Source organism: Sturnira hondurensis, unplaced genomic scaffold (genome assembly GCF_014824575.4).
Source record: "Sturnira hondurensis isolate 20B ecotype Veracruz unplaced genomic scaffold, ASM1482457v3 Scaffold0008761, whole genome shotgun sequence".
Classification (NCBI taxonomy): Eukaryota; Metazoa; Chordata; class Mammalia; order Chiroptera; family Phyllostomidae; genus Sturnira; species Sturnira hondurensis.
In genome coordinates this window covers 4,470,459-4,492,894 of record NW_028081392.1, presented here as the reverse complement: position 1 = coordinate 4,492,894, position 22,436 = coordinate 4,470,459, and the positions used below count along the sequence as shown (strand labels likewise).

The following is a 22,436-nucleotide window of genomic DNA, read 5'->3' as shown; positions in this document are numbered from 1 at the left end:
AGGAAGGAAAAGGAGAATTAGAAACAAACAAGGGAAGTGACAATACTGCAGTGCCTTGTCTTTATCTCTTTGGCCTCTCTGTTCTATATTTTCTCTTCAGGACACCCCTATTCTGCATAAATACTCCTTGACTGAATTCTCTATTTTACCACCCTCCTGTTAACATACAATCCTTAAACTATATTTCTCTAGGTTACAGGCATGCTATTCTCTAATGGACTAGACTCAACACTTGAGAGGATACGATTCTAGTAAATTTCAGTACATTTCCTTCACATAAAATCAAGTCTGTCAAGTCTGACATGGAGCTGATGCCAATATACCAGATATCTATAAAGTAACAAAGGTATCTGAGGATGTTTGTGTATAGATACTGGAAGGCCATTGCCCACTTCTCCCCATTCCTGGAGGTGAAGGTCCCCATGAGAGCGTATGGGGAGCATTAACATCCCTTTCCTTACCTGTTTGTGTTCACAGAAAGGTCCATAATTCCCAGAACCCATGAATATGTCACCTTACACAGGCAAAGAGACTCTGCAAACATGGGTAAGGTCTCTGAGATGGGGAGGTGGTCCTGGATGAGTCAGTTGGGCCCAAGGTAATCACAAGGGTCCTACCAAGAGGAGGCAGTAAGTAGTAGGTGATGTGTCCACGGAAGCAAGAAGATAGGGTGATAGAGGAAGGGGCCACTGGCCAAGGGAGGCTGGCAGCCTCCCTGGAGCTGAAAAAGGCAAGGAGTAGATTCTTCCCTAAAGACTCCAAAAGGAACCAGCCCTGCCGATCCATTGTAGACTTCCAATGTCCAAAACACATCTTTTTACAGAACAAATTCTCTACTTCATTTTAAATGATGATTCCATTTGCCCCCCAAAAGTACATATGCAAATATATTGTGTAAAGTGAAATCTACCTGTGTTACATTTTCTCAAGATTTCAGCAATACTTTTTCAATACTTTCTACTGTGTACAACTACTGTATTAATTAGGAGCAGAACAAAGGGATCATCATCCAGCCTTTCTCTCCCATGCCACTCCCCCAGGGTCCAAGCCACCCTCACATCTTATCTGAATAATGCAATAGCATTAGAACTGGTTGCCTAGTTCCAGTCTTACACCTCTTCTACATAAATGTTCCCTTAAATGTTAAGATCCTGGGACCTGAATTCCCTGGCCTGCTGTGGTACAAATCCCCAATCCCACATCTTACCCTCAGATGAGCAAACTGCATAATCTTGCTGCGTCTCAGTTTCCATACCTTAAATGTTTATTATGAGGACTAAATGAGTTTTATATATAAATCACTTTAGAATAGTACTTGGCACTTGGTAAGCACACAATAAATATTGACCTATTATCTTCCAAAAGGTACTTTCTATTGTATAATCACATTGCATGTTTTTTTCAATACAGATAATTAGGTTACATGCATAACTGAATTTCTTTTAAACCACTCAACCATTTTAAGTACTTTATAAACACTAATTTAAAACAATTTTGTTGAAAAAAGGAGCTCCTCTATGATGTTAATACAGAGCAGGACTCAATATAAGTAATTATAAAACAGAGGTATCTATATGGGTAAACATGAAAATGTAGCACTAATATTAGAATAAAAATATGTCAACTGCAAACCTATGGAGGAGGAAAAAACACCAGATTCCTAACTAATATTTTCCTAACATAATTCTGAACTAAAGAAAATCTTTTGCTTGATCTAAACAAATTAATATTAAGAAAACACTACTTTACAACAAGTTGAAATTATATACCAAATATTTTGGACTGTAAGATGCACCGGACCATAAGACACACCTAGGTTTTAGAGAAAAATAGGAAAAAATTTTGAAGCAAAAAAATGTGGTAAAATATTTAATAACATAAATAACATAGGCTGCTGCCTGCCACCCCCTTTCCGCGAGCCAGGTAAGCTACATTCGGAATATAAGACGCACTCCCCTTTCCTCCCAAATTGGGGGGGGGGGCGTCTTATAGTCTGAAAAATGCGGGTATGTGTTGATTGGAAATATCATCACAAGAGGAGGTTTTTATCTTAGACAAGTCTACTTCAAACATAATGCCCCTACAATAAGCTGGAAAATATGTTTAAAGGGAATAGTCACAAAATCAGGTATAGCACCAATTTCAACCAATTAGAACAAAACCTTTCTTGATCTTGTTTTAATAATGGAAAAATGCCTCCCTTGCATACACCTAACTAGGAAAATGGACGACAGGGTTGGAAGCACCCCCTCGTCTGCACTGGCAGGGCCCCGGGGTGCCGCGCACAGCCTCGCCAGGCTGATGAGTCCTCTGTGTGTTTGACTGTCCACGACCCTGTGGGCGAGGACTGTGTCACTTACCCTAAGGTCTCATCACCTAGGCTGACCCTGGTACAATCTATGTAAAGCATGTTTACTGAAGGAAGGGACAAAGGAACATGTAAGTGAAGAAAACGAAGACTGAGAGGAGATCTGAGGTCTAAATTCTGCCACAAGCTGGTGGGGACGAATCTGGTGGCTGTTGTCGCAACGCAGAGGACTGACTAGATTTGGGCATTCATCTATTCCTTTACTCCCTGACCAAACCTTTTTGGGGCACACCTACTATGTGCTTGGCACTGGGCCCGGGGCTTGGAGTTCAGCAGTGAACACACCCTGGCCTTCATCATGGCATTGCTAAGGTTCCACTTAATGCTAAAGATTAGGTTTTCTCATACTAATTATATGAATGAAATTTTCCCACTAGCTGGTTTCAAAATGACTCATTGCAAATTCTGGTCAATGTTAGAAATCCTAGCAGACAAAAGATCTGTGGAGAAAAAAAAGTCCACCTGCATTCCAAAACTTGAAAACATTTTGAGCTATGTAAAGCAGAGCAGTAGTTGCAGACTATGTGTTTCATATTTACAATGCTTTCATTGAAGCAATGAATACAAACTATTCTATAAGAGCTATTCATTTGCTCTTATTTATGACAACCTTACTTTAAAAAGATACATAAATAAATCATTAAGCTGCACTGCCTCATGCAACTCATTTCAATATATTTAGTAACAGTCAACTTCTGAATAAATCACTAAGTGCTCAATTTTCAACCTGATGCTATCTTTATCATATTAAAATATATTGTACTTCAAGTCCAATGTAATAAAATAGTCATGACAAGGCCTTTAGTACAACATATTATAATGAGAAAATAAGGAAAAACAGCCATTTTCCTGATTATATTAAACTAGCACTCTATTAAAATATATGTCATCATTATATTTGATTACAAAGGTCAAAACATGTCTTCCAAAACCAAACAAAAGTCTGAGGATACAGCTGCTGGTCCTATCTTCCAACAAGGGCCCTGCTGGAGCAGGGTCGGGGAGCGGTTTCTATCTCAGAAAAGGCTATGGAGGACCCGAGTGCCATTTCAACAGCGTAACTTACTCTTTAACGGACTGCCTTGACGGCGCTCACCCAGGGAGAATAGCTGCTGGGAAAGCTTTGCAAAGAGTGGCTTTCTTGACAGTCTCCTAAGACTAAAGCTGGAATCTTTCTTCCAAAATAAATGCATAAGGAAATGAATTATCTGATAAAACTAAGGATAAGATATGTGTCTCCTCAATCAACTGTGTGTAAATGTGAATTTTGTCACAGCTCTCCTTTGCCCCAGGTTTGTAGTAGATAATGACAATCTTCTTTCTGACAGCAACTTAAATCCTAGGAGAGAGGCTGCACATGAACAAAAATGCCACATCTTAACAGAAGGCAAGCTCTCCCAAAGTCATTTGCAAGTAAGTAAACCACAGCTGATCGATTACGTTCTAATAAAATAAAATGCTTTTTTGTAAGAACCACATGTGAGAAGGGAAATTACATTAAGAAAGCTCTTCCCATGGTAATTCACTTAATATTTGTTCAACAAATAGTAAGATCCTACTAAGTGTCAAGCTCTTCCGGAAAGTGAGACTGAAAGAGAGAACTAAATCTCTATCCCATGAAGCTCACTTCTGGTGAAAGAGACAGACAATAAATAAATAAATAAAGGACGTATGCCACTTTCTAACTGACTTTGCAGTTGCTCAGTCTAGAGCACCTTTTAATAGTCAGTGCCACCGAAAAAAGACCTGCAGCCCACCCAAGAGAGTGTGCGCCCTAAGTGCGCACTTCATGAACTCCTCCATCATGGATAAGGCAGAATTCACATGTCTTGCTGGGGTAAGAGAATGAGGCTGCTCAGCATGACAAACACCAGAGTTCTGGCCCCCCTGGGGCTGAAGACAGCATAATCTAGGCCTACCTGTGTGCATCCGTGAGTCACCTGCTGAAAGTGCAGCCCTAAGTTGACCACAACAGCACAGAGATGCCCAGAGACCCTTGCTAAAGAAATGGGATGTCCCACCAGGGCCTGTGAGGCTGGTACCCAGCTGCTGGAGAGAATGTGCTTACCCTGATATTATGCTCAACTTGCCCCCTGAAGAAGCTAGTGACTTCTGCACAGTCTTATGAACGGTTCCTCAGCATTCACAAACAGGAAAAACATGGCTTACTGGACTCAAACAATTTTAATTAAATTAAAACACCTTTTTTTCCACAGCAGCAGATAGGCTAGTCAGTATCAAATATTTATTTTAAAAAAACCCAACACCTAAACAAACAATTTTCAGGTAGGATGAAATCACTCTAAATCTCTGCTTAAAAATACTTGTTGTACTTACTTAAACTGCGTTTTGAGAAGTTTGTAAGTGGAAGCTCTTTTAGTCTATTAAAGGCAGACTGTTAAAACAGTCAGTTGCTAGCTGGCCACCTGAACCACTGTGAAGTACACCCTGTAGTTGGGTATCAGAGATACCGTCACTTTAGCCAGCAGCCAGCACCCAGTGGGAGAAGTTTTGCCTTTGAAAGCGTGGACACGATTAGCCTCTCAACACCTCACCCTTCCAGGCAGAGATGAAGTATGTGGCTTTCCTTCTAATTCTAACTGGTGGATCTAAAAGGGCACAGAAGAAGGAGACAAGAAGCCAGAGAGAAGATGCGTTCTCTTCCTAAGTGGGGCTTCCTCCAGAATCAGCCAAAGCTATAAAGAGGCTAAAGGAAAGACATTACATTAATCATCAGAAACAGAATGGGGAAAGAATGAAGGTGCAGGAAATTATACCAGTTGCTTCTCATTGGGAAAGGAACTAAGATATTAAACTGTACCCAGAAGCATCTTTTCTTAAACATTTATTGTATATCTTATTTTTCTTAAATCCAGTGTGGCACATGTTCGAGAGTCATTTTAAAGAAAAGAGAACAAAGGACATTGCTAATCACACTTAGGACATAACCAAGTTCGTAACTCGGAGGCACAAAAACCGGGCCATCTGCACCCATCTAAAAGCACATGTTAATTATACACTCAGGTTTTAAACAGTCTACAGAACTCATGAAAGCCACGGTGAAACCCCTCAACATATAAGATCACAGAAAATGCCTGCAAAAGGGGACATCTTGAAACGAGAGTCTAATTCATTCATTGCTCCTACCTCCTCCAGCTACAGTTCTGCTCCATGAAGGACAACCCTGTACAATATTTTAAAACCGAATAAAAACTGAAGGACTGTGCAGGGTGGAGGGGAATGAAGGGGGGAATAGAACAACTGTAATGGTATAATCAATAAAATATATTTAAAACAAACAAAAAACTGAAGGACATTTTAAAACTGAATGAAGAATTTAAGCTGCTCACAAACTTTTATTATTAGTTTAGAAATAAATAGGCACTAATTTAATAAATGCCTGAATGTACAATTAACTGATATTTTACATAATTCATAAGCTTGTCATGTGTATACTAGTCTCAAAAAACTGTATTAGTAAGTTTGTGGACTCTTGGACTCAATGGTCATCTACCTTTTATAGCTCCAAGATTAAGCCAAGGCTGAAACATAGAGGAAGTCAATATGAGACTAGAATTCTTATAAATCTAGTTAGTATGTTTGATTATTTTAAATTAGGAAAGTGCGAATTTCATCAAATGCCTTTTCTGAATTTGTACTAAACAACCTATGTGGATATCTCTTTTTGTTTTCTCTTTAATCTTTCTCCACCAGTATTCCCCTCTCTTCTTTCCACCAATGTCCCAGTAGCTCTAGCTTGTAAACAAAAACAACCACACCTGCCTGGTGGAGCTTTGTGAATCCAATTGTTGATTTTCCTCTTAAACCATAGTTCCTCCAAAGTGCACCGCTGACCACTTATCTTAACCTTCCCTGAGGCCCTGAGCACGGCTGGGGCGTAACCTCTCACAATCCTCTCAATGTCTCTGTGCCTCCCCACTCGAGATGATTAATGATAACCCACCTCTCAGGGCCCTTGTTAGGATTAAGTGAGTTAATGTATATAATTCAGGTGGCCAGGGCCTGACACACAGCAAGTGCATTAGAAATGTCAGCTATGACTATTGTGGAAATGCTGACCTCTTTTAGCTTCCCTGACAGTTCTCTGCTGGTTCCCTTCCTGCTTCCTGACCCTTTACAACTTCCTTGTGACCTCCTCATTCTCTATTACTGCCTTAAGCGTTGGAATTCAATCACTCCATTCTCAGCACCATTTCCCTACACTCTCCCTGGGTTGTTGTCATTTACCTGTGCTTTCAAACAATGCTGCATGCCCGTGACTCCCAGATGTCCCTCTAATTCAGACCCCAGCTGAGCTCTGGACTCCACTGAAAGCTGCACAAGTGTCAGAATCACAGCGAAGGCAACATGGCCAAAACTGCACTTATTACCGTTCCAAGCTCAGTTTGTTCATTCATTCACCCAGTATTTACTGAGCACTAGGTGGAGTTCTCCCGGCTGCAGAACATCAGGAAAATACTTGCTTCATTTCCATGCAGTTACTGCCCTAGGTCAGACCTTCATTGACACTTGCTTCTTAAACTCAATTTCTTTTACTTACAGCCAAAAGTATGAATAAGAAGAATATAAAAACTGCCTGTAATTCTAATTCTAGAGATAATCTGGAAATGTATTTTCTTCCTTTCTTTGCATATACTTTTTACATATTTGAGAACATATGACACATACAATTTTAAAAGGCACTTATTTATCATAAATATTTTCCTATTTTATCAAAATTTCATCAGAACATAATTGCTAATGACTAATAATATTCCATTATATGATACTCTAATTTTCTCAGGACTGGTTCTCTCTTACCTTTAAATACTGAGGCAGTCTCAGTTTTTGTTTTCTTTTTAAATTGTAAATAAAAGCCCTGGCTGGTGTAGCTCAGTGGATTGAGCACGGCCCGCGAACCAGAGTATCGCGGTTCGATTCCCAGTCAGGGCACATGCCTGGGTTGCAGGCCAGTTACCAGCAGGGGACACATGAGAGGCAACCATACATTGATATCTCTCTCCCTTTCTCCTTCCCTTCCCCTCTAAAGATAAATAAAAAAAATTGTAAATAAAGACATGGAAGGACAAAACATTAACTCTTTGAATGACAGGATTCTGGGGCTTAATTTTCTCTTGGTAATGTATCCATGTTTATCTAACTTTCTACTATGAGTTTACAGGGCTACACTTGGGGATGGGATAAAGGAAAAAGGAAAGTTCACTTTTTAAAAAATAAAAATGCAAAAACATTGTTATATTAAGTATAAAAATGCATATTGATTAAATTATGTTGATTTTCTTAGAATAAATTTCTTTCAAAAATAAATGTTAAGTGTTTTCAATACATACTGTCGAAGTTCAGGAAAATGTCCACCAATTTACACTCTGTCCACTATAAACACAACAGGGCCATCTACGTCCATTTGGTGAGACTTGGGTAAATTTTAAAGTCTCTGCTAATTTGATAATCAAAATAACTGTAATCTCGCTATTATTTAAGTTTGCATTTTTATATCACCAGTAATTTTTTTACATTTTAATTATCCATTTGGATTTGAAAGAATTTAGTGTTGTGTCTAAGGGTCAAAGTGCTTGGGACTTGAGTTGCAGCTAACTTGTAGTATTTAGTATTTAGGTAACTGTGATTCAGCTTCTCCATCCCACAGCTCGAATGAGGATAAAGGCGCTCTCCACGCTGCTGTGAGGGTGGAGGGAGTCAGCACTCTCAGCAAAGTGGCCGGCACATCACAGGCACTAGGAAAATGTCACCAGAGTTGCTGTCATCAGTAAGTTTCTTCTCTGAATATTCTGCATTCATGCCCTCCACCCTTTTTTTCCTATTAGGGTTTGTGTTTAACACTACCACATCTTTCTTTTTATGTATTTTAAAAAATACTACAGATATCAACTTTTGCCTGGCATATTCACTGCAAACATCTTTCCCACTATGTTTGCTTTTAAATACTAATACCTTTTACTATACAGAAGTTTTACATTTTTATATAGTCAAGTCCATCTGTATATTGTTCTTTTTAAAAAGATTTTATTTTTAGAGAGAGGGAAAGGGAAGTAGAACTACAGGGAGAGAAACATCAATGTGTAGTTGCCTCTCACACGCCACCATCCAGGGACCATGGACTGCAACCCAGGCATATACCCTGACTGTGAACCAGAGACTCTTTGGTTCACAGGCCGGGGCACTCAATATACTGAGCCACACCAGCCACGGCCATCTGTATATTTTTTTGTGATTTCTTTTATTGCTTTAATGCTTAGGATGTTCTTGACCATCCAAAGATTGGATAAATAAATAAATTTTTGCTTTTTAAATGTCTTGTGTTGTTTTTTTGTTAATCATCTAACTGTTTAAATTACCTGGAGTTACTTTTGTAGTTTCCCAAACATCTAACATTTTTCCTTGTGTGGTCATGCTTTTGAATATACTGGTTCCTTCACCCTAGAATGTGTTCACTTCAACTTATTGTGAGCTCTATATGCACACTGTACAAGCATCCTGTCCAGCAACTGTTGACTTGTCTGTCAGTGAAACTGACCACCCAGCAAGAACTATGTTGTCTTCATTTTCGCCACTGGTGTTTAGCAGGGTATAGACCAGGGTGCTCCAATAAACAAAGGTTGAATGAAAGGTAAAAAATAATGAATAGAGTAACTTTTTTCGTCTCCCTTCATTGCCCAGTTTAGAATCAGATAAATGCATTTCCAAAAACACTCAAGTGATGATGCAGACCTCTTTCACCACTACCTGGCATAGTGTTCTGTGACCTACTGCTGAGTCAGCTGCCCTTCCCTGCACCTCTCTGGGGTCAGCTGTGGAGGGTGGGTTTTGTCCTCCCCCCAGGCAGGTTTCTGGCTCTGCAGGCGTCAGTGAAAAATAACTCATTATCTGCTCATCCAACTCCCAGCCAAACAGAATCCTAACCAATTGCAAATATATATAACAGACTATAATAACTATTACATAAGTGTGTATCAGTCAATATATACCCAAGGCTATTCACTACAGCACTTTTAAAAGTGTGAAATATTGAAAACAAGCCATATGCCAACACTTAGGGGAGTAAGTGAATAAATTATGAACATCACACAATGGAGTACTATGCGGCTGTAGAATAAGCAGTAGTAGAGAGTATTTCTAGGATATACTGTTAAGTGGAAAAAAGCAAAATGTAAAAGACTGTTTATAGTGTGCTACCCTTTCGTGTAGGAAAGACAGAGAAATTAGAAACTATGCATCTTCTCATTTGTACACAAGAAACATAGGAAGGAAAGGCAAAACCAATTAGATTGGTGACCAGCAGGGAAGGGTTGGGGAATGAGACTGAGTGGAGGGACCGGGGAGGGGATGATGCTTCTCTGAATATACACCTTTTGATATAGTTTCAACTTTGAAAAATCATGTCCATGTTTCATACTCTAAAAAGGAAGGCAATGAGGACAGAGAAAAAAGTAAAGTAGACAACTAACAGCAACCAATAGGCCTAACTGCAGGGGATGTCAAACTCACTTTCACCGGGGGCCACATCAGCCTCATGGTTGTATTAAAAAAGCCAAATGTGACTTTGGTTGCATAAATGGCTGCAGAAACAAGGTGCCGGGCCGGATAAAACAAGGTGGAGGGCCAGATTCAGCCTGTGGGCTGGGGTTTGCTACCCGTGTCCTAACTGTATTTCACACTGAAAAGTGGCTATATTAAAATGAAAAAGAACTAGTCCAAGTAACATTTGACCACAGTATTCTGACTAAATATAATCAGGGTAAAGTAAAAAAAGAACTATACAGATGCTCCTGCACTTACCATGGGTTACATCCCAACAAACCCATCATAAATTGAAAATGTCATAAATTGAAAAGGCATTTAATATCCCTAACCTGCCAAACATCCTAGCTTAGCTCTACCTTATGTATACCCAGAACACGTTATCCAAAAAACAGAAAAACGCCTGACAAAACAGGCACTGGAGTACTGGGCGCTCGCCCTCGTAACCACGTGGCTGACTGGAAGCTGGGATTTGCTGCCACTGCCCAGTGTCACGGACATGACGTAGCTCTAGAAAAGCTTGAAATTCAAAATTCGAAGTACAGTTTGTATTGAAATAAGTATTGTTTTCATACTACCATAAAGTCAAAAAGTCATAACCATAATCTATAATATAGGTTCCTCTTGATTACTCACATTGCATTTAGTAACTTATTAGTTACTATAGATTACTCAAGATTCCCCTTCTCAGTCAGAGAGACTGGAGATATCAGTTTTAACCAACGACATTTGTGCCCTCCTTTACCCCGAGGTGGTTTGAGCAGGCTGGGAGCTGGGGTCCTTCAGTCACCCTGGCCAAGCTCTGTAAATGACCCCTGCTCAGACAAACCCTGACATGAGCTGCTGTCTTAGGAAGAGAGAGACAATTTATTCCAAAAGCAGTATTTGACTTGATGGATGACCACTCCACCTCTCTCGACTGGCCTGGAGAACAGTGTTCAATTCAAAGCTGTGGATTCACAGTTCTTTGTGCGCACACACATTATATTTCCCTGAGGCCTATGATCCTGTGTGTAAGCAGACAGGTAGTTCCAACTTCCTAAACTAGCAGTTGCTACAAAGTAAAGATTTTTCCTGCCTTGTAACTTTCATTACATTATTGAAAATAGATCCCTTGACCAAATACCCTCAGGCTCATGTACAAAATATAAATAAAATAAATATAACTACTAAAAGGCCCCTTAAAGCAGATTTTAGAAAACCTACAATCCTGGTTAATCTGTTTCGCCCTGAGTTCTGGATTATGAGGGTGATAAGAATTATGACAGGGGGTTTAACTCCTCATTTTACAAAAGACTGCATCCAAATCATCCTAGAAAGATGTTTATCTACTATTATTTTAAGTAACTCCAAAGAATGCTATCAATTGCTTCAGCAGTCTGCTCTATCTTTTTTAAAACCTTAGTAGCCAAGGAGTTTATTTCTGGTTTAGTACAAATGAGATGCTAATATATCTGGAGACTTGCATTTTTCACCTGATAAGTCCCAGTTGCTTTTTAATTTTAGGTAGAAAATTACTGTGGGCAGTGACCATATCGCTTTGAAGATTCAATTTGAATCAAGAAAAACCATGCAGATTACCGAGTACATTGTCTTACTGAACACAAAGAAGAAGGGATTCAAGGAAGTATGACACACCAGTCATCACAAAAGGGGGAAGCATGTCTAAGTGCCATCCCATGGAGACAGGGAGCCAAGAAAGGAATGAGATGAAACGCCAGGAGGCGGGGTCAAAAAGAAGAGGATCCTGATCTGGCTCTTAACAATGTGTCAGGTTTGGAAAAAACAGAGGCTGGGAAAGAGGAAGTGGTCATTTCAGGAAAAGGACTGCATAGACACAGAATGGAAGATGTTGGAAGACCCTGAACACTGAACTGAGAAGTTTGCCTTATTCTCTAGACATGCAGAGTATCAATACTTGAAGCCTTGAAGGGCTGCTATGCATACCAGAGATTATAATATTTATGAACAACTAATGAATGCTGGCTGTAAAACACTCTAGAACAAGACAGATTTGCCCTTTCAAGTGATTACAGCTAGGACTCTGTAAAATAAAAATGGTGACTCCTGGTAAGATGGCCCTCCGAGGGAAAACTAGATTAGAAAAGAATAGATAAGACTGGGGTAATGAATTAATAACTAGAAATGTTATCCAAAAATACAAAGATAATCAATAAAAAATACTTCAAAAAATACCCTTCAAAGTCAATAAATCATATAGACCCGTCTAAAACTGCCACACAGTTGTTTTGCACCCAGAGTTTAATATTTCAATAATTAATAATATAGATTTGGACTCAACATATTTCTTCACAATTTTCCTTGAGCACATTTGCATTGTGAGTTTTGCATTTGATGCCCTGAACGAATTTTACAGTTTTCTGAATTTTTCTTCTTTTGGTTTAAAGGAAGACAAACTACAATCTGATGAAGAAGAAGCACACAGTTTTTAGTGACAGATTCTGATGCGGTCAGAAATAAGCATATCGCAGGACACCTGGCCTCTGCGTTATCCATGCGGTGCCGTACCACTGCATTTGCACACGCAACGTAATACAAAGAAGGAGAAAAACACTGCCATCTTCTCACATTATCCTGTGCCTACTTTTATATATTACTGCAGTTTTAACTGAGGAGACTCAAAAGATACCAGTATGTATAAAAAATGTTTCTTGGGCAACCTCTAGATATAAACATTGTAATAATTTCCACAACAGAAAAGGGAAGTGAAAAAGAGAGTCGTTTCTCCTGGAGAGGCTCAAAGAACAGGCAACCTAAAGACCTGTTTTTCTAAAGGGAAATATCCCTTTCCTGCTCTGTACTGTACAAGATTATAGGCAAAATTTTAGAAAGCTGAAAATCTTTTTAAATAACACTTTCTTCAGCTTTAATCGCAAATAATTGCCTCTTTCGGTGCTAATGAGCATGAACACCGTGGAATGGAATGCAATTCTGCTGGTTCATTCAGGGTAATGGCTTTGCAAGCTAGTGACTCTGCTGAGAGATCTAGTCTCAATTTCCTGGAGTACAGAAGTGAGCAGCAGTAAATTTTTCACTTGAGGAAGATTTTCTAAGCTATGTAAATATAAATAGAAAAGCCATTATCTATTGATAAAAACAACAAAGGTTAAATAAAGTTTTACGTTACTCTTTCCTTTCACAGCCATCAGCTCGCTGGATCAGGAAAATAAATAAAGCACTTCACTTACTGAAATCAATGAGAAACCGTCCAAATCCTTGCCTTTGGTGCTGGGGCATGATCATTATGCAGGAGACATTATACTTCTGCTGGCAAAGCTTTTCCTGCGGGAAGGAGAAACAGACCAAGTATGTCAGAACTCTGCTGAAGCGGGCAGTTCCCTGCACCTGCCACCGTCCTGGTACAATAGGACACTTGGGTGAGCTGAAGTGTTAGGTGAGGATCAAGCGGAATAATCATACTGTTCATCAACCAAACCAGCAGCTAACGACAAATCATGAACTCCAGGCATGCCTTTCAATTATGGCTTTATTCTTGGAAGTCAGTACCATAAAATATGAACAAAGAATCCAAGGAAATATGAGCTGAATGAAACAACACAGGCAGTATGGATGAAAAGCTCAAACAACTTGGGGGGACAGGTTAAAAACAAAACAAAACGCAGGATGACCCAGAGTGCTACCTGAGCCGGCTACCTTGCTGAACCACTTACAACTCTGTAGTAGCAATGTGTCTTCTGCCTTTGAGCAAATGCCCTAGTGAAACTGAAGTAGCATGTGTGGGGCAGATTTGCACAAATACATTTCTCCTATGAATAAAAAGTCTAAGTAAAAAGCTAGAGAAATAATTAATCTGCATTTCAAACCAGGAATACAAAACAAAACAAAAGAGACAACAGCAACAAGAAACCCCAATGCCTCCAAACAAAAGTGAGACCAAGAACAGCCTGAAACCAAAAGGAAGATTGGGAAGAATATGTTCTTATAGCTAAGGAGGACTTGCAATTTTCCATGGCATCAGAGCAGCAATATTCTATTCAGAGCACACAGAAGCCACCAAAACCTGCACAGAGAAGATCTGGTAAGGGCTTCTGAGGCTGTGAATGCTCTGGCCAAATATAAACCGCAAATAAGATCGACTGCAAATGGTACTAACCACATCACAGAATTACTTCGGAACACCCAGATCTTTAATGAACCTATTTGAAAGATCACAGGAAATGTTTGTGGAAAAAATCCTACAGGGCAGAATTAAAGATTTCTTTGGAAAAAGATGTGTTTCCAACTTTTGCACATTGGTAGCTGTCTGTGGAGTCTCTAAGAAATGAGGAGGAAGAACCAATACAAGTCAGTTTTCCTAATAAACAGTATTGTCCATCAGTGACTGTGAGCATCAGTGGCAAAGGTTCGAATAATTAGCCTACTTTGCCAAGTTAGACAAATTGGTCATTCCATCTAAAAAGAGATGTACACAGGTTAAAAGGATTTACCCTTGATGCCATCCTTTCGCACCATCCTTTCGCACCTCCCTATTCCTTGGAGATGTTCTGAAATCCAAGTCCACAGTGTTCCTCTCCCCACGGATGCCTCCCCTTAGCACATTACTACAGCTGACTCCCGATCCTCGGATAAAATAACTGCTCCTTTTCTCTCTCCTGTACAGCGCAGTGTGTTATGTGCCAAGAAAGTCATATGCATGCAACAATTGACAACGAATTTTTCTAGGTCATCTTGGCCACTCTCTGGCTGTAACCTCTAGAATTTAGTTTAAGTATAACTCCAAAGGGCCATAGTCCTTCACACTTCAATTCACATTTAGAATACGGTTTGATTTGTATCTAGCATTTTCATGTGGTTAACTTTTAGATGATTTTTTTTTCCATTACTCTGTCAAAGAACACTAGAATTCTGAGTATGGTAAGAAATTACAGCAGTTGTTGCTATACTATAACAGAAACAGGACAAAACAGAAAAAGTTTAGTTTGTTCTGAGTAAAATGCAGGCCCTCGAGGAGGAAGAAAGGCAGAGACTCAAACCACAAGAGTCGCCACCAACCACAGCCCAGGGTCCAGCCTGAGCAGGACAGGGCCAGCGGGCACCTCTGACCATCGGCATTTAAACTCACATGCATTTAAAGAGCACCATGTTCTAATAGGAAGGACAATCATTACTACTATTCTTTTCAACGATTTTAGACAAAAAGATCTTTATGCACCTATAGAAAAGGCAAGGTGTTTTATAAATTATATAAATAGATTTCCTAAAGTTTTATGTTGATTCTGTCATCTTTTCAGTCTGTAATGGATCTGCATGTATATTCTATCTTTAGCTGTTCCCTGAAAATGACATTTTTATAAAGCATTCCATTTATATTATGCAAGAATAGAGTCATTAAAATTCACTTATCATCTAATATAAAAATATAACATAAAGGAAAGAAAACACAGAGTTTGGATCATTTTACCTTCTGCCTGAATAATTAGCATCCTGGCACATTAAACTATTTCCTATAGGCCTAAGAACGGTTAAGGTCATTACCTGGTAGTAAGTATTCCAAACTCAAGTTTTCCTTTACTGCATATGAGTTGTTTCTCAAAAGCCTTTGGACAGAGGAATGTGAGAGAATCGCTCTGAACCAGTGGGGGGAAAAGTATATACATTGCATAGAGCAAGGGCTTCCTACATTAACAGTTGGAGATACTTAGGCCTTCTAAAGCAGAGGCTGCTTCAGATCTTAAAACAATAGCACAGATAGGAACAGATGACAGAGTAAAACCAGCCACTGTGTCAGCTTGACTATCAAATGCCAATGTTCCAATTCACTGAGATACTGAGGACCACAGAGGGAATGCACTGAGATTATAAATGAGAATTACCTCTCAAATGCTACATTACACTGAGACCTTCATGTTGACACCACTTAGGGGGGAAAAGGCAACAACCTTAACATTTAGAAAATCAAAGATGCTAGATGGTCTCTAAGCAGCAATTATAACATCATACGGACGCTGACAATCGGACGCTGACAATCAGGAGAGCAAACAGTGCTGAGGCCCTTTGCACACTTCCTAGGCACGATGTTTGTATTGTTTTTGTTTTTTTAAATGAGCTCTGAACAAGAACCTGAGCTTTTGAGGAACACGTGTCACTTATTCAAATTAAAGTAATAAAAAAGCTCACCCTATTCACAGCATTGGGCTCTACCAAAAACATTCTGAAAGAGAAAACAAAGGTCACACTGGCTCTTGTTTTACCTTAGAGAAGTAGCCAACCAGATGACAGCCCTTTTCATCATTTTTTGTTAGGACATAAAAAAGGAATGGCTCGACATCATAATACAGCGTTTTGTGGTCCAGGAAGAGCTTGGCTAACAAGCAAAGGTTTTGGCAATAAATTTTGCTCATATTTCCATCAACCTAGCAAAGAGAAACAGACAACATTATTTAACATAGAAATACCACTCAATCTAAAATTGCTTTTATATGGTGTTTGGAAAGTGTATAGTTTTATTTCCAAATCCCAAACTAAGAGATTAAAACACTCCATTAAGCAAGTATAAAGTTAAACAGAAAATAAGTGTCACTTGGCAAATCAGAATTCCACCTTTTCCCTTAAATTAGGGTAAACTTAAGATAGCTAAAGTTCCTCTTCAAGCTCCCTGAAGAAAGGCCAAACCACTAACAAAGGAGTAATTTTTATTTGCAATTACTATGAGTAAAAAATGATCAGGCATGACCTCTTTGCTTCAACCAAGTAAACCTGAATTAAAGACAAGGAAACAAATCAAAATACTGTTCAAGTAAGTTAAACTTCACATTGTTTTCAAAAGAGCTCCACATAAAAATAAAATAAATGAACTGTATTACTCTGATTCTTCACAAGTGAGGATTAGCAAAAGAAGGCTTCTTCCATTTTGGTTTTATCCCAAGCATCATTTCAAATATAATTGGAAAAGATAAAATTTCTACGTTGGGAATACTTATAGAGAAAGTGAGATGAATTTCAGCCTACAATAAGTACCATGATTACAGTCTACTTCTCTTCAAAATAAAAGAGTCAAGCTGTGATACTGATGGCTATAGACAGGAGGCTAAGCACAGACGCCAATTTCTTTGATCAAATGTAGTTACTTGTTGAAAACAGAAATCAGAGCAGATTCAAGAAGAATTTCCCCAGCACTTTTCTTAGGGGAAATGGGTATTTGCTAACCAGAGCTCTTTAACAATGAACTTGACTGTTCTTGAGTCTCCTGTGGACCATAAAGGTTCTCATATTGCACAAATTATTTTTAGACTTCATATAACTATTTCCCTTGGATAAAACCTAGGTCCCACACATAGCAACATAATCAAATATGGGCAACAGGCATAGAGGATACAATTCTCTCTTTAATTAAAGAAAGGTTTTATGTATTTGGGAGTATGGTCCTTTTGGAAATGGTAGTACATTACAGAAAGGACAAAGACGTATCTGTGAACCAGAAAAACAGAGATGACAATGCTGAAGCAAAATCCTACCAGTTGTGAAAGGTATAATATAACATGCTTTCAAGAGTGATAGAGAGAAGACAGGAAAGGAGTAACCTGCGTTTATTCCTTATGTATTTTACAAGACGCTTAGGAAACTAGTAAGGAAAGTTTCCTACATGGTTTCTAGTAAGTATTAACTTAGATTATAGAATTAAGAACTTGGTCCTTGTTCAATTTCTTCAGTTATATTTTTGTTATTTTTCAAATATACTTTATTGATTATGCTATTACACTTGTCCCATTTTCCCCCTTTGCCATGTACCCTCTTCCTACCTGCATCCCCACCCCCGACCCTTAGTTCATGTCCATGGGTCACACATGTAAGTTCTTTGGCTTCTACATTTCCTGTACTATTCTTAACCTCCCCCTGTCTATTTTGAAACTACCATTTATGCTACTTACTCTCTGTACCGTTCCCTGCACTTCTCCCTCCCTCCATCTCCCCCCACTGATAACCTTCCTGTGATCTCTATTTCTGTTAATCTATTCCTGTTCTAGTTGTTTGCTTAGTTTGTTTTTGTTTTTTTGGGTTCAGTTGTTTTTTTTTTTTTTTTTTTAGATTTTATTTATTTATCTTTAGAGGGGAAAAGAAGGAGAGAAGGAGAGAAATATCAATGTATGGTTGCCTCTTGTGAGTCTCCCGCTGGGAAGTGGCATGCAACCCAGGCATGTGCCCTGACTGGGAATCGAACCACGATCGTGTGGTTCGCAGGCTCGCGCTCAATCCAATGAGCTACACCAGCCAGGGCATGGGTTCGGTTGTTGATAGCTTTGAGTTTGTTGTCATCTTACTGTTCATATTTTTGATCACCTTCTTTTTCTTAGATAAGTCCCTTTAACATTTCATATAATAAGGGCTTGGTGATGATGAACTCCTTTAACTTGACCTTATCTGGAAGCCCTTTATCTACCCTTCCATTCAAAATGAAAACTTTGCTGGATAGAGCAATCTTGGATGTAGGTCCCTGCCTTTCATGACTTGGAATACTTCTTTCCAGCCACATCTTGCCTGTAATGTTTCTTTTGAGAAATCAGCTGACAGTCTTATGGGAACTCCTTTGTAGATAACTGTCTCCTTTTCTCTTGCTGCTTTTAAGATTCTCTCCTCTTTAATTTTGGGTAATGTAATTATGATGTGCCTTAGTGTGTGTTTCCTTGGGACCAACTTCTTTGGGACTCTCTGAGCTTTCCGGACTTTTTGGAAGTCTATTTTTCTTCACCAGATTGGGGAAATTCTCCATTATTTTTTCAAATAAGTTTTCATTTCTTGCTCTTGTTCTTCTCCTTCTGGCACCCCTATGATTCAGATGTCTGAATGTTTAAAGTTGTCCCAGAGGTCCTTAACCCTCTCCTCATTTTCTTGAATTCTCATTTCTTCATTCTGTTCTGGATGAATGTTTATTTCTTCCTTCTGCTCCAAATAGTTCATTTCAGTAGCAGTTTCCTCCCCATCACTGTTGGTTCCCTGTATATTTTCCTTTATTTCACTTTACATAACCTTCACTTCTTCTTCTATTTTGCGACCATATTCAACCATTTCTGTGAGCATCCTGATTATCAGTGTTTTGAACATATCTGATATGTTCAAAACATATCATCTGATAGGTTGGCTATCTCTTCATCACTTAGTTCTATTTTTGAAGCTTTGATCTGTTCTTTCATTTGGGCCATATTTTTTTTTGTCTTGGTGTGCCTGTTATGTAGTAAGGGGTGAAGTATTCACCAGGGTGGGACAACCCACATTGCTGTGTTGTGGCACTGTATGTCGGGGAGGGTTCTGAGAAGGAACAATCCCTCTTGCTCAGCTCTTGGCCAGCTTTCAGTCACTACCCACAAGTCAATTGGGCCCTTCTGGTGCTGATTTCTAGGACCTTGTGGGTCTCTCCAATGGAGTCTCCTGTGTTGCTGGGAGTTTCTCCCACCACTGCAACCCCTCACAGGTTTTTTCAATCACAGGTTTTGAGCCTTTCTTTCCCAATGCTAGAACACTAGGTTGCCTAGTCTGTCTTGCTCCCCAGTTGTTCCTCCCAGTCTCCCAACCACCACCTAACCTGAAGTCCTCTCCACCCTGGCTGCCCATCTCTGCCCCCCCTACCTGTCTGGATGAATGTTTCTTTTTACTCTTTGGTTGTCAGACTTCCATACAGTTCACTTTTCTGGCAGTTCTGGTTGTATTTTGTTTTTAAATTTGTCATTGTCAACCTTTTGGTGTGTGAGGAGGCAAAAACCATCTACTTGTGCCTCCGTCTTGGCTGGAAGTCCCATTTTTGTTAAATTTTTTAAATTATATTTTATTGATCATGGTATTATAGTTGTCCTGATTTTCCCCCCTTTGCTGCACCCACCCAGCATCCCTCACTCCCTCAGGCGATCCCCCTACCATTGTTTATGTCTATAGGTCATCTCTATAAACTCTGTGGCTACTCCATTTCCTGTACTGTACTTTACGTCCCCATGGCTATTCTGTGACTACCGATTTGTACTTCTTAATCCCTCAATCTCTTCAGCCACCCTCTTCCACAACCCTCCCATCCGGCAACCACCAAAATGCTCTCTGTACCAATGATTCTGTCTCTGTTCTTCTTGTTTGCTTATTTTTTTTAGACTCAATTGTTGGTAGATATATATTTTTGCCATTTTATTGCTCTTGTTTTCATTTACTTTTTTCTTAAAGAAGGACCTTTAACATTTCATACAATGATGGTTTGGTGATAATGAACTCCTTTAGTTTTTTCTTTTCTGGGAAACTCTTTTTCTGCCCTTCGATTCTAAATGATAGCTTTGCTAGTAGAGCAACTTTGGACGTAGGTCCCTGCTTTCCATGACTTTGAATACTTCTTGCCAATCCCTTCTGGCCTGTAAAGGTTCTTTTGAAAAATCAGGTGGCAGTCTCATAGGAACTTCCCTGTAGGTAACTTAACTACTTTTCTCTTGCTACTTTTATGATTCTCTCTTTTCTTTAACCTTTGGCATTCTAATGATGAGGTATCTTGGAGTGGGCCTCTTTATGTCCATCTTGTTTGGGACTCTCTGTACTGCCTGGACTTGCATGTCTATGTCCTTTATCAGATAAGGTAAGTATTTTTTCACTATTTTAAATAGATTTCCAACGTCTTGCTCTTTTTCTTCTCTTTCTGCCATCCCTATGATGCAAATGAAGGAACTCTTGAAGTTGTCCCAGTGGCTGCTTATACTATCCTCACTTTTTTGGATTCCTTTTTCTTTTTGTTGTGTTGATTGGTTGTTTTTGCTTCCTTATATTCCAAATTATTGACTTGATTCTTGGCTTTATTCACTCTATTGCTGTTTCCCTGTAAACTGTTCTTTATTTCAATTAGTGAGTCCTTTATTTCTGACTGGATCTTTTTTATGCTTTTGAGGTCCTCACTAAATTCCTTGAGCATCCTTATAAACAGTGTTTTGAACTCTGCATCTGATAGATTGCTTATCTCCATTTCCTTTAGCTTTTTTCCTGGAGTTTTGTTCTTTCATTTGGGCCACGTTTCTTTGTCTCCTCATTTTGGCAGCCTCCCTGTGTTTGTTTCTATGTATTAGGTAGAGCTGTTACGACTCCCTGTCTTGGTGGCATGGTCTAATATAGTAGGTGTCCTGTAGGGTCCAGTGACACAGGCACCCGTATCACCCAAGCTAGGTACTGAGATGCGCCCTGTGGGATGAGTACACTCTGCTCTTGTAGTTGAACCTTGGTTGTTGTTGGCAGATCAATGGGAAGGATTAATCCAGACCAGTGAGCTGCAAGGACTGGCTGTGACCACTGACCACCAACCTCCACCCTCTGTGGAGGATCAGCCATGCAGGGGCAGGCCAAGATCAGCCCCCACCTGTGTTTTGCCCGGGGCCACCCTTCCTGAGCTAAAAAGCTATTTGAGATGGCTGCTACTTGTGCTGGGCTTAGAGATTCCCAGGTGAAACCAATATGTGAATCTAGGCTGGCTGCTGCTAGAGCTGGGCCTGGGGCTCACTGAGGTTATTGCTTCAGTGACAGGCTATTGCTTATTTGAGAAGATTTAGAAGTTGTGCAGTTTGAGCCCAGACCAGCCATTCATATGGAAAAGCAGCTTGGGTGGGCTTGTAAGTTTGGTGGTATGGTATCTCTGAGGATCTCCAAGGCAGGTCAAACGATGTTAGACTGATCACTCCATAAGATACAGTACCAGCCTCCAGGCTCTGTAGCTCTGGGAAAGAAGGGCTCAGAAAAGGGACAATGTCCTCTGCTCACCCCAATGCCAGAAACTTCAGCCCAGTATGCCTCTGGTGCCCTTCAAGCTGTCACCCCGGCACTGAAGCTCAGAGGAAGTGAGTCTGAGTAGGGGAGTCTGTGTGTGGGCTCTTTAAGAGGAATTGCTTGGTGCTCCAGAAATTTCTTCCACCAACTCAACCCCCACTGGTTTTTGCAGCCAGAAGTTGTAAGATTTATCTTCCTGGGACTGGAACTGGGCTGGGACTCCTCACTTCTGGGATTTCCCTCTTGAATTTTTATCTGCCGCATGTGGGTGTGGAACCAATACGTTCTGCATTTGTGCCCCTCCTACCAGCCTGGATGGATGTGGTTTCTTTAATTCCACAGTTGTCAGAATTCCACTCAACTCAATTTCTGACAGTTCTGAAAGATGACTGTTCCATATTTTAGTCATAATTTTGATGTGTTTGTGCAAGTGGGCAAGCCATGTCTGCCTATGCTGCCATCTTGACTGGAATTCTTCCTTCAATTATTTTTATAAATAAATTTTACGGACCTGCTTCTGACTTTCCTCCCTCTCATCTCTGTGTATTCCAAAAGCCCCTGCCCTGGAATAGCAGACCACTCTCACCAGCCTGACAAGACTGATTCTCTTACCCTTAAGAAAGCTCTCCTGGATCTATGAAAACTGCAGCCCCACAGGCAGACTCACGGTAATTTATTTAACAATGACTTAAAAACCAACAACTGTTCTGTCTTTCAGGGAAACAATGAGACAGTAATTTCATTTTATTTTAGT

General features: G+C 39.7%; 1 protein-coding gene across 9 annotated transcripts in view; it reads right to left on the bottom strand.

Moving 5' to 3' along the window:
• Nucleotides 1–22,436, bottom strand: part of KAT6B (lysine acetyltransferase 6B) — a 190,055-nt gene that overhangs the window by 22,551 nt on the left and 145,068 nt on the right. For all 9 annotated transcript variants that reach the window (XM_037055973.1, XM_037055971.1, XM_037055972.1 and 6 more), the window contains 2 exons: nt 16,162–16,323; nt 13,138–13,231 (listed from right to left, as the gene is read on the bottom strand). In XM_037055973.1, coding sequence (XP_036911868.1) covers nt 13,138–13,231; nt 16,162–16,323 — 256 coding nt within the window. The remainder of the gene's footprint in view (nt 1–13,137; nt 13,232–16,161; nt 16,324–22,436) is intronic.